Consider the following 13063-nt stretch of genomic DNA (forward strand, 5'->3'; position numbering starts at 1 on the left):
GCGTGTCAGGTAGTGCGCAAACAAAACCTTTTTACTTTAAACTTGTAATACGCCTGCTATCTGATGCGCACAAAAAGCCGAGGTCGAACTGAGTTAACGTGCGAGCGAGAGGGCAAGCTACCATCCCTCTCATAATCTTACACTTTAAGAAAATAGATTTTGTTTTTTATTTTAACTTTTAACCACCATTTTAAAATTATATGCACAATTTTTTGTTTCCCCCCCTAAAAAAATCTCTGCGTATAAACATGCATGTTTCAAAGTGTAGTTGATTGCTTATCACTGACTCCATAATAGAAACAGTACCCATGCTTTTATCTAAACCATTAAAGGACCATTAAATACAGCAGCCTTAATTTAAAAAATGCATAATAAAAAAGACAATCCAATAGCACTTACTCTGCATTTTTAAATGAATAGTAGATTATTTTTTTCTGACAAATTTCAATGTTCCATTTCCTTCCCCCTGTATCATTTGACAGCCATCAACCAATTACATATACAGATATACTGTGAACTCTTGCACATGCTCAGTAGGATCTGGTGCCTCAGAAAGTGCTCATATAAAACGATTGTGCACATTTAGATATTGGAAGGGAATTGGAAAGTTGTATAAAATGACATGCTCTATCTGAATCATGAAAGGTTCAATTCAATTTGAAAACAGTGTATCCTTTAAATTAATTCAATGTTTAGAAAAGTAAAAACATGGCAGTTAATACAATGGTTTCATAAATGGCCTATTTTTCTTTTTGTAGATCTTGAAATAAAAATTAAAAAAATAATGCTAGGTTTTGCAAATAGTCTCTATTTTTTTTTTAAAATCCTTAGTATAACCAATGGCAAAAAAACCTTTGCTTGTAATATAATGAGGGTATAAATGTATTTACAACAAAAAGGTCCAGTGATGTGGATTAGACTTTTAAGAGTGATACAGAGGCTGATAGCCCTTGGCGCAGAATCAGGTTCTTATGGCTCATTAGGATATGTCAGCTCCTGCCCTTTACTGCTAACCACAGAGACGCTGATACCACTAATAGGAGAAGGTGCTGACCTTTATCTACACATTATTGCTACAAAAGCATGTAACAATTTCACAAGCGCAGGAACACGCTCATTCAACATGTGTTTTGGACTTTGAGAGTCTGCTAACCTTTAAGCATCGATAAGCAGCTTGAAGTTGAAGAAATGGCTGTAGATTCTGTACACATGGCTATTGAACAGGATTTAGCTCAGCACTTGTGGCTGGCATTTGTCAGAACACTAAACACCTCTTAAAGGGATATGAAACACAATTTTTTTTCTTTCATGATTCAGATAGAGTATTCAATTTTATGCAGCTTTCTAATTTACTCCTATTATCAATTTATCTTATTTCTCTTTGTATCTTTATTAGAAAAACAGGAATGTAAGCTTAGGAGCTATCCTATTTTTGGTTCAGCACCCTGGGTAGCGCTTGCTGATTGGAGGTTATATTTTGACACGAATCAGCAAGAATTACCAAGGTGCTGATCCAAAACTGGGCCAGCTCCTAAGCTTACATTCTTGCTTTTTCAAACAAAGATATCAAGAGAACAAAGACAAATTGATTATAGGAATAAATTAGAAAGTTGCTTGAAATTGCATACTCTATCTGAATCATGAAAGTATAATTTTGACTAGACTATCCCTTTAATTAAGGCCAAAAAGTAAAAATCTGTAACCTGGGTTTTTAAAATGCTGCAAACTGCCCTCACTAGCTTTTTGATTTTCAGCATTTGTAGCCTTCAGATTTAACTTCTTGTGAATGTGGGACAGAGACATTTTTTTTCACAAAAGCAATTGGTGTTTTTAATATATTCTATGGAATAAATCGTTAAAACTTCAATACTGAAGGTTGCAATATTAAAATGTTTTACAAAAATGTTAAAACGGTATTCAATATGTTACAGTGTTGATGGATCTGGATATACTACACTGCTCATCATTTATGTCTGGGTTGCTGGGACTCAGGGGATTAAAAAGGGCCTGGGAAGGGTGGAGTCACAGTGGATAGTGGGCAGGATCATAGGAGTGTCTGGGTGGTTGATGGGCTTATATGGTTGGTCTTTGGATGTGTCCGTGTGGTCTATGGGAGGGGCAAATATCAGGCTAGATTACAAGTGAAGCGCTTATTTAACGTGCATCGTAAAGGGGTCGCAAGCTTGCGGTAGCACTTTGCGCTAAGTGAAAATTAAAAAATGTCCCCACAATTGCCCCCCAAATAAAGCGTACTGTTCCCTTCATAAATAAAAAATAGTAGCATCTTTATTTTTTAATAAAATAACAGCACAACATTTCAATAGTTCATATGGTAGGAAATTTAGCAAATTAATACATAATAGATACGAATATATCAATTACAAAACATTTGCCCATCCCTAATGGCAGATGCACTTACTAACATAATGCTGGAAAACACAGGTGATGTGAGGCACAATCAATTTTAAATATAAACTTGAGTCTACAACAAGGCTGCAACTTCACAAGTGCCCATTAATCTAGGTCTTTGTCTAGGGGGTTCCCAACGGCAGAATACATGCGAGAGCAGGTCGCTCTTAGAACAAATAATCTAATCAAAGTGTTTAATGCTGAGGATGTTCTCAACAAGAAAAACATTAGACTTTTATGCTGACATCATCAAACAACCTCATTTTATTAATTAGTGTGCAGCAGATTCCCTCATGGGGAGTAGGCCTCATTTACTCAATCTCTGAAACTCCAAACAAATCTCTCTCTCTCTCTGTTGTAACGTATCAATGTTGCATAACATTGTGAGGAAAAAAAAGCTTGTGTCAAACAGTTTCACAAAATTATGTTGGTGGAAAACAAAACAAAACAAAAATGAGCTTTGAACTTCATTGCCATGGAAACCAGGTAGATTGAATTGCTTCTGTGATAGACCATAAATCCTTTCAGTCTCTTTGTTATTATAATATATGGTTTGAGAATGGCACAGACAGGTCTAATCATTGCAATAGCCATCTTCAGAGAAAAGATCTCACATGGAAACAATCCAGAAACTTAAATGGTTTTCTTTATATTTGTGTCTACTGAGTATTTACTATTTGCAGTCCAATATTGGCAGCATATCTGAGAAGTTCAGTTTGAGATTTGATTATGGTTTTTTTTTTTCATTTAAATAAAGTAGAAAAACTTTCAAAGTAAAAAAAAAATTAAAAGTAGAAAAAAAGAGAAACTGATCTAAAGGAACACAATACTAAACATAAAACAACAACAAAAACTGTTATCATTATGATGCATCGGCCTCCAAACATATTGAGTTTTATTGTGCACATTTTTACTTATTTGTTTCAGGAGAATAACATTTTACTTCCTTTAACTCTTACCTTTGAACTTGTGAAAGACCGCCCAAAGTTCAGCAATGTCGGTAGCGAACGTGATGTCTGTGTCCAGGACAATGACACGTTCTAGGCTAGCAGGGAGGGTCTTAGTAAGCACAAGCTTCATCAGTCCATATATACCAGAGTAATGTTTGTTCGGAATCCAGGACACTTCTGACTGTAGACAAAGAGAGAAGAGTGATCAGCAAGCCTTCCTCTAAAACATTCCAATCAGAGCTGTCTGGGCAAGACCCCTAAATCATTTTTATCGACTTAAACTTTTATGCATCTATTTTCTATGGGAACAATGGTTGCTTCAAATCATCTTACAATCTGCTGGATCTTTCTGGAAATACAACACACAACAAAAAAGGAGATGAACGTGATGCTGCGAGTTAGTGTATAATGAAATTGTATATAAATGACCCAACTATTCAGGTTCAAAAATCCACACCCACAACAAAATGTACCCAATATAATAAAGGGAACAATCTTACTTTAGCATATGAATAGTTCTGGAAACAATCACATAGACATTCTGTATGGAAAATGAGGTGGAGAACTAGTCTCTGTCCTGTATGTCAATACAATTTCAATTATGACCGTCACATAAAAAACAGCAAACAAGCCTCTTCACAGATACTGCTGCTCCCTGTGGCAGACTTCCCAGCATCTCAGCTTAAAACTAGACCAAGAAAAACATGTACCAGAGTCTGAGCACAACTACGACTCAAGTGATTTTTTTATTATTAAAAGGCAAGTGCAAAAATAGACAAGTACTTACAAGATTAAAAAAAGATGAAAACGTGTCACTGGTAGAACCGGCATTGGACACCACACAAGTCTCACTCCAAACATCCTGGAATTCAGATGGATCTCTGACGTTAAGCAGAAGTAAAAATCCTGGCTTGAGAAAGGTTAGCAGACAACGTGCAATTTTAAAGCTGAAACAAAACCCGAGGAAGCCGAGTACTAAGAGCCACCATACCAACAACACTAAACAACCTTATGGGGCTGAGCAGAAGGGAAAAACAGGTACTCTGTGGATCACAGCAGGAAGAGGACAGAGACTCTGTTCCGTACAAAGCAGGAAGCACACTCTTGAACTCTACAAAACGCATAGAGGCTTTTAGGCCACCATACCTCGATCCAAGATTCCTGAGGATTTTGACTTTTGCTGAGTGTCAGGGACCTATCTGAATTCCAGGACGTTTAAAGTGAGAGTCATGCAGTGTCCATTGCCGGTTCTTCTGGTGACATGTTTTAACTATTTTTAAATTTTGTAAGTGCTTGTTTATTTTTGGGCTTGTCTTTTAATAAATTGTTTTCACTGGAGTGGCAGTTGTACTCTCTTATACATGTTTTTCTTGATTCATAATTTTTCTGGTTTGAGGGACTCTTGAAATCCACAAGACGCATATCACTAAGTTACACCACTGTCCCCACAGTTTTAGTCATCAGGCTACTAGGTAGTATGGCTAGGCGTCACATCACAAAGAAGCTACTACCTGGACAGGGTTAATATTTAATTGACAATACCAAAAGCAAAATGAGAAGATCAGTTACAAAAACAAGAACAAAGTAGATGTTGCAAAGAAAACTTTTTTCCTTCATGCACCGCAGCAACTCAAACTGCAGTGTACCCAGAGCAAGTGTACATTTCAATCTTTATGTAGTAGAGATAATCAGAAAGATACAGTCTCACCTCTGCTGCCTTCCACCCGGGGAGCTTTAAACTTACAGCAGGATCCTTTGCAAGTAGAGCCGGCGTCATATACACCTTTACCCTGATCTGTATCTCCGTATCTCGTCCACCGTTACCCGGCACTTTTCCAGAGGCACCGTGCTTCCGCGCCCACCAGGGGGCGTGTCCAAGTTACAACGGATGATCCTCCAACCGGATAGCTAAACAGGTACCACGTGCGCCATCACTTCAGACGCCTCCACTCAGAATCCTCCAATCCTCAGGCTGCCTTTCGTTGCGCCTCTCTATACGGACCAATACTGGGGCTCTGGTATTTCAGCGTTCTGTGCTCAGTGTTCAGCGTAGTGGTATTTAGTATATGCTCTGGGGATAATTTGCAGCATACAATGCAGGGACACTAGCGCTCTCAGGGCAAGGAAATCCACCACAAAGAAAAACATGGAGCGCTAGCGTATGTAAAACATAACCTTTATTGTGGTTATTTAAAAGCAGGACATATAGTCAATCAAAAAAGACAGAGATGGGATACCTCTGGCTGGCAGGCTTACGCGTTTCGGCAAAGCCGTAATCATAGCATTGATTACGGCTTTGCCGAAACGCGTAAGCCTGCCAGCCAGAGGTATCCCATCTCTGTCTTTTTTGATTGACTATATGTCCTGCTTTTAAATAACCACAATAAAGGTTATGTTTTACATACGCTAGCGCTCCATGTTTTTCTTTGTGGTGGATTAATATTTAATTGTTCAGAGGTATGTTGGAGAAGACAGGCAGTAAAAATATACAGAAGGTTATGGAAAACATTACAATCCAGCCTGAGTGTCCAACTTTGGTTGCCAACTGTCTTTCAACCTTTTATTTTGAAATCAGCAATGTTACAAAAATCATAGCTTGTAGGAAAAACAAAAAGATATACAGAATAAAAAAAGAAAAGTTAACTATATTTTCAGTATTTCACAAAGAAATACGTTGACAATCGTATATTTTCCATATTGCATTGCTAATATTTTTCTCATATTTATCAATAACATACATAAAACAAATAAATAACAAGAGACGGAAAAAAGGAAAAAAAAAACACAAAAAAACTGTTTCAAACACGAGAGATACATAATGTCTATTTCACCTTGTTCTATTAACATCATAGAGTGTTCCCTTGGTGTTAAATCTATGTCCCCACTAGGTTAAAAATTATGTTTACCTCCTAATAGACTTTCACTAGTATAGTCCAGCTAATGGGGCCTATCTATAACAAGAGCTGCTGGTGCAATGCTGAATACGGAGAGCGTATTGCTCTCCGCATTCAGCGATGTCTGTCAGACCTGATCCGCAGTGTCGGATCAGGTACGACAGACATATGATAATAAGGCCCCATAATGTCTAGTTAAAGGCTAGTTTGTGATACCTAATATAGTAGTTGCACAAACACAAACAACAGAAAAAAACTTCTTGTGTGTCCGCTCGCTGCTTGCCCCACATCTATAGAACAAACTAAAGACAGCCTTTCAGAGATAAATGCGTATGCAAGGGGTCTTCCCTCTTACCTAATCTTTGTCTCTTGCCCCTAATTTGTTTCATCATCTGCCCCACAAGACTGGGAGCAGTCCCTCCAAAATTGCTACTTCAAAGAACAGAGATTTCCGTAAAGGATAGATAATCTGTAGTTGTATTGTAGAGGGGAATGATTCTATTAGCCTTTACTATTTTTGAAAAAAAGCTTTAAATTGTTTCTCCTTATTTGACTCTAGTTGGTATTGCTCTATTATCATTTGTGAAAACATCTTTTGTACAAACTCTGCAATGCCAGGGGGTTTATCCGCCTTCCAGTGCTGCAGGATTAGATTCCTCCCTACCAGTATAGCAGTGTTAATGAAGGCTTGGTCCTTCGTTATTATCTGGGACAGACAAATAATCATTGCCAACTGTCTTTCACATAAAAACTAAGTGTCTGAGCAAGGTGTGGGTGAGGTTACACAATGGCTTCTCCAAAATGTCCTAACTGAGGCTCCATCCTTGGCACTACCATGTGTCATTTTTTCACAAATGTGCAGTGATTGTAATCCTATAAATATCCCATGGTAACTGCAGCTTCCTCACAGCTGATGGAAGTAAAAATCTACTCAGGATAAACAACACAAATCAGAAGAATAGAAACTTTTTTCCTAACTAATATACAGTAATGTTTTTCTAGCCCTGAAATATCACAGGACCAAGATCTCCTGGAATTATAATTCTGAGTCCTGGCTGCTCCTAAATCATAGATAATGCTACAGATATCTATATATACAAAACCCTTTCTTGGTTCTTAAAGTTTAATGTAAATGTGTGTGCCCCTATAGTAAGTTCTTGGGATATTTCTAAATACCTTTTTTAAATGATCAAGGATTTACCCAAAGAAAACATCTATTACATTTTCTTTCATGTTTTATTGACTGTTGTAGTTAGGCTTTCCTAGGAAATAAGTTAATTATGCACATCATTTAATATGCTAAAAATTTACATATTTTTAGGAACCTGTTGAGGGATGGTCGATTTTACTCCATGGGCCCACAGTTTATGCAACTCTAAGGAACAATTACTTATAGAAGCATGGGTATTTTTTTTCTCTGTTACATTATCCAGACTATCTCTACTACTATTACATTGTAAATTAGCCATTTAATTAGATTTTCCTGTTATATCACGTGTTTAATGCATGTGTGTTCATCTGTATAAACTCAAGCTACAGATTTTAAAATATAATGACCTAGATTCCAATAAATATAAATTCTCTATCAATGTTTATTGATTGGGTTTTCACAGGATTTTCAAATTCAAACTCATTAAAATTCATTTGAAAATTGGATATATTATACAGAATGTAATAACCGCGTAAACATATTTCCACATAAACTTCAATGGAGTTTGAAAAATGGAAAAAACCCAATCACCCAACAAGTCATACAAACCCAATCGCAAGTCATACAAACCCAATCGCATTTAACCAAGTACTCTAATCAGACATGAACTATTAATATTTCACATTTCATGTAATAGCTATTTAAAAATATTTAGAAAGTATTCCCCTATGTGAAGAACATTGGAATGTTACATATTTACAGTAAATACGCAGTTAAAAGGTTTATTAAATATAAATATATCATAAATATAATTTGTCATGATTTAATCTAATGCAAAGAGCTCCAAGGCACTTATATATGTTTATATATGTATACATATGTATTTATGTGTTTATATATGTATATATATATGTCTGTAAATACATATATTTAAATATAAATACATGAATACATATGTACACACACACACACACATATATATATATATATATTGTCATGAGTATGTAGGTATCTCTATGTTAAAGTCCTTTGGAGTCCTTTTTTTCACATGAGACCTCCTATCTTTTAAGAAAAATAGAGAGAAGCACTCAACTTAGACAGAACAAAAGCTAGAAAAACTTCCGTGCTTGTCCACAAGGCCATTGCCTGGTATTTTGGTGCTGGACTGTCATTGGGTAGGGTAAGACTGATATGCAACAGGATATTTTTCCTCTGTGAAATGTGCATAGTGTGCGAAAAGAGTATTCACCCTGAGTGGCACTGAAAATTAACAGGCATGGAAGTTATTCTAGCTTTTGTTCTGTCCCAACTGAGTGCGTCTCTCTCTCTTTTTATACCTCCTATCTTTCAAAACATTTTTTATTAAATAGTGATATTATAAATGTAACTGTATTTTTTAAGTGTTTTGTGTAACTTTTTTAGTTGCGCGTAACAGTTAACCAGAGCTCTGAAGTTGAGCTATCCCGATGCGCACCACTCATAATCTAGCCCTTAACCTGATGATCTATTCATTTAGGAATGCATTTTCCTTATTAATATTAAACATGTTAATTATAAAATGACTAATTACTCAAAATTATATTAAATGAATAATTGCATGTGTCATGAAGTAAAATTATTGGTTAAAAGGACATAAAGTGCAAAATGAAAACGCTCTAATGTAACATTGTACTGATGTTTGTATATAACTATGGGGTTGATCACAATTATTTAAAAAGGCTTATTAAATAATTTATATGCAAAAAAATCTATAAACTTTAAAGGGACAGTTTACTAAAAAAATTCTTCCCTTTAATTTGTTCTCAATGATCCACTTTGCCTGCTGTAGTGTTTTAAATTGTTTAAAATTATTTCCTTTACCCTTATATTGGGATTTGAAATAGTTGATTTAGCCTGTGGTATCCCCACCTATTCTGAAAGTTTCTGGCCTTAGGTCCAAGCCATAGATAAGCTCTGTAAACACAGCCAGCAAAATAAATTACACTCCCAGTGGGGTATAGAAGAGATAAGGTTAATTTTCCATTGTTCTCTCCAAGTATTTGTCTTTTATTTATGGACAGATATGAGATAAAGAAACATGTAAATGTACACAATGTGATAAAGTAATGAGATCTGATTATACCTACAAGCTCAACCCACTTTATTAGGTTGTGACTTCAGAACACAAAATCAGCTTTTTTGTATACACAAATAAACCTTAAAAAGCAAATTCACACACAATTGTAAACACATTAAGGGAAAACCTATTTACAGTATACTGTCCCTTTAATGGTGAATTATGCAGAAAAGTCATTAGATTACATTTTCTATGGGGTTCTAATCGAACCCCATGGGTTTAATCCCTGCAAATAGTTCCAGAACAGGGATCTAGTGAAAAACATCTTGTGAGCTAATGACAAGAAGCACAAAGCTAGCTCCCAGTAGAGCGTTTATGATCCTGAGCCTGCCTACCTAAGTGTGCTTTCAACAAAGGATACCAAGTGATACCAATATTCACATATATTGGTCACCATCAATAGTAAATGATCTGTCCTATTTTACTTTTGTCTGTCTATATATTTATTTCTTTGAAGGAACCTACTTGCAATACCTATTTTTTTACTCTACTCAGTAATGATGGGTGAATGTGGGGAAATTGTATTTCGTGTGGTAGAACGAATAGTCCTGTGGACATTTGTTTTAGACAATCAAATGTTGATAAGAAAGAAAATCCGTTAAAATTCGTTTTTCAAATGTAACTCGTTTCAAATGTTCATAATGAAATCGAATATCCACATTCTAAATTTCAAATATAACATTCGATTTAAAAAATACTATTCAGAGGTTCAATAGTTCATGTGGTAGGGAATTTAGTAAATTGATACATAATAGATACAAATATATCCATTCAAATGTTTCTATTTCAAATATTGCATAATTCAAATATTACATTTATAGAGAGCATTAGAAATACTATTAGAAATATATAGATTGGAATTTTCAAATTCAAATATTGCATTCAAATCTAATTATTAGAAAAATTTGAATCAAATATTACATTTAAAGGAAGCATTAGAAATACTATTACATAAAAGAATGTTAGAATGTTGGGCAAAAATTCAATATTCGAAACGAATGAACAAATGTGTTAAAATTTATTTCAATTTCCGAATTTTGCTAAACATTTGCTCATCCCTACTACTCAGGAGCAAAAAAAAATTAATAATAATAATAATAATAATAATAACAATTGGAAACCCATAAATTCAGTAACTTAGCCTGGGTGTCTCACTTGATGAAATGGATTACAAATAAAAAAAACACACCCATAATATTTTCCAATATTTCTCTGGAACTTTTCTAAAAGTTTGGAATCCAGGTCAATATTTGCATGTGCAAATTCTGTACAAGAATTGGGGTATTTTTTTAGCAAACATTGCAAATTTCCAAATATTTGTCCATTTTGGTTCCCAAAAGAAACCATTTCCTCAAGGCAAATACATTGACAAATGCTTGTGGTATGAACAGTTGCAAAAAATAATTATATTCTACGTGAACACTGTGAGACACCTAAACATATCTGATGGTGTCATCAGAAGTCACCACACATACAAGCCCACAGCTGTCAGACTCACTATTATAAGTTGTCTACTGTTTTAGAACATCTGTACCTAAATTATAGGAATCCTTGAATCACATAGGAAGGAATCCTTGAATCGCACAGCAATATTCTAGTGTGGTAGAAAAACAAACTCAGATTTGAAAGTCATTGCCATGGAAACCAGGTAGACTGAAATAAAGTCCTGATAGAAAATAAATCTGATCTGTCAGGTTTATATATGAAGCCTCACATCTATATGGTAACAGTGATGAGTGGAATGTATATTATAATGCATCCTTTTCCAATTATTATGTATTTGTATAATTAAACAGGAGTAATCAAAAAAGGTGAAAATGTTAAAGATGATGAGCAATGCATTTATTTAACATGAAAAAATGTAATAAATAGCACATGTATAATAAAGAATGTGATCATATTCCAAGTACTGGTTAATATTTACCATTTATTTGAAAAAGTACCTCCATATTACAAAGCAATGAGCACATGACCAAGGAACACACAAAGCATGTCATGTGACATATTACAAAGCAATGAGCACATGACCAAGGAGCATACAAAGCATGCCATGTGACATATTATAGAGTCATATCATTCAGATCAAGAAAATATTAAAGGGGCACTGAACCCAAATTTTTTCTTTCATGATTCAGATAGAGCATAACATTTTAAGCAACTTTCTAATGTACTCCTATTATCAAATTGTCTTTATTCTCTTGGTATCTTTATATGAAATGCAAGAATATAAGTTTAGAGGCCGGCCCATTTTTGGTGAACAACCTGGGTTGTCCTTGCTGATTGGTGGATAAATTAATTCACCAATAAAAAAGTGCTGTCCAGCGTTCTGAACCAAGAAAAAAGTTTAGATGCCTTCTTTTTAAAATAAAGATAGCAAGAGAACGAAGAAAAATTGATAATAGGAGTAAATTAGAAAGTTGCTTAAAGGGACATGAAACCCATAATTTTTCTTTTGTGATTCAGATAGAGAAAACAATTTCAAACAACTTTCTAATTTACTTTTATTATCTAATTTGTTTCATTCTCTTGGTATGCTTTGTTGAAAAAGCAGCAATGCACTAATGGTTTCTAACTGAACACATGTGGTGAGCCAAATGACAATCAGTATATATACTGAGCCACCAATCAGCAGCTAGATCCTAGGTTCTCTGCTTCTCCTCAACCTGCCTAGATAAACCTTTCAGCAGAGGATAACAAGAGAAAGAAGCAAATTAAATAAAATAAGTAAATTGGAAAGTTGTTTAAAATTGTATTCTCTATCTAAATCATGAAAGAAAAAATGTGGGTTTCATGTCCCTTTAAAATTGCATGCTCTATCTGAATCACAAAAGAAAAAATTTGGGTTCAGTGTCCCTTTAAGATACAGATTGAAATAAACTGGTACAGGAGGCAGAGAGCCCTCTGCAAAAGAGATTACAGTCTAGAGAATTGGAGATGCATGAAAGGGAGTGTGCGAGGGTTGGGTGTTGTAGTTGCTAGGAAACACACCTCATATATGTGTTGTACCTTAAAGGGACAGTAAATTCAAAATTAAACTTTCATGTTTGAGATAGAGCGTGCCATTTTAAACAACTTTCCAATTTAGTTTTGTTATCGAAATTGCTCTCTTGTTATCTGTTATTGAAGAGTAAAACTAGGTAGACTCATAATAGCTCAGGAGTGTGCACGTGTCTTTAGTACTCTATGCAGCAGTGTTTTGTAACATTGTATAATAAAGCTACAAATAATGTTGCAAAACACTGCTGCATAGAGCACTAAAGACACGTGCACACTCCTGAGCTCTTATGAGTCTACCTTGTTTTACACTTCAATTAAAGATACAAGAGCACAAAGCAAATTTAATAAAATAAGTGAATTGGAAAGTTGTTTAAAATGACATGCTCTATCTAAATCATGAAAGTTTCATTTTGACTTTACTGTCCCTTTAAAAGGACATGCAACACACATTCTTTTATGATTCAGATAGACCTTGCAATTTTAATAACTTTCCAATTTATTTCTATTATCTAATTGGTTTTGTTCTTTTCGTATACTTTGTTGAAAA

The 13063-nt window shown here is 34.9% G+C and overlaps 1 protein-coding gene across 3 annotated transcripts in view; it reads right to left on the reverse strand.

The window, feature by feature from the left end:
- The window catches only part of LARGE1 (LARGE xylosyl- and glucuronyltransferase 1), a 1302608-nt gene that overhangs the window by 538418 nt on the left and 751127 nt on the right, over nt 1-13063 (reverse strand). For all 3 annotated transcript variants that reach the window (XM_053718971.1, XM_053718973.1, XM_053718970.1), the window contains one exon: nt 3369-3540. In XM_053718971.1, the coding sequence (XP_053574946.1) occupies nt 3369-3540 (172 nt within the window). The remainder of the gene's footprint in view (nt 1-3368; nt 3541-13063) is intronic.

This window comes from Bombina bombina, chromosome 6, assembly GCF_027579735.1.
Source record: "Bombina bombina isolate aBomBom1 chromosome 6, aBomBom1.pri, whole genome shotgun sequence".
Classification (NCBI taxonomy): Eukaryota; Metazoa; Chordata; class Amphibia; order Anura; family Bombinatoridae; genus Bombina; species Bombina bombina.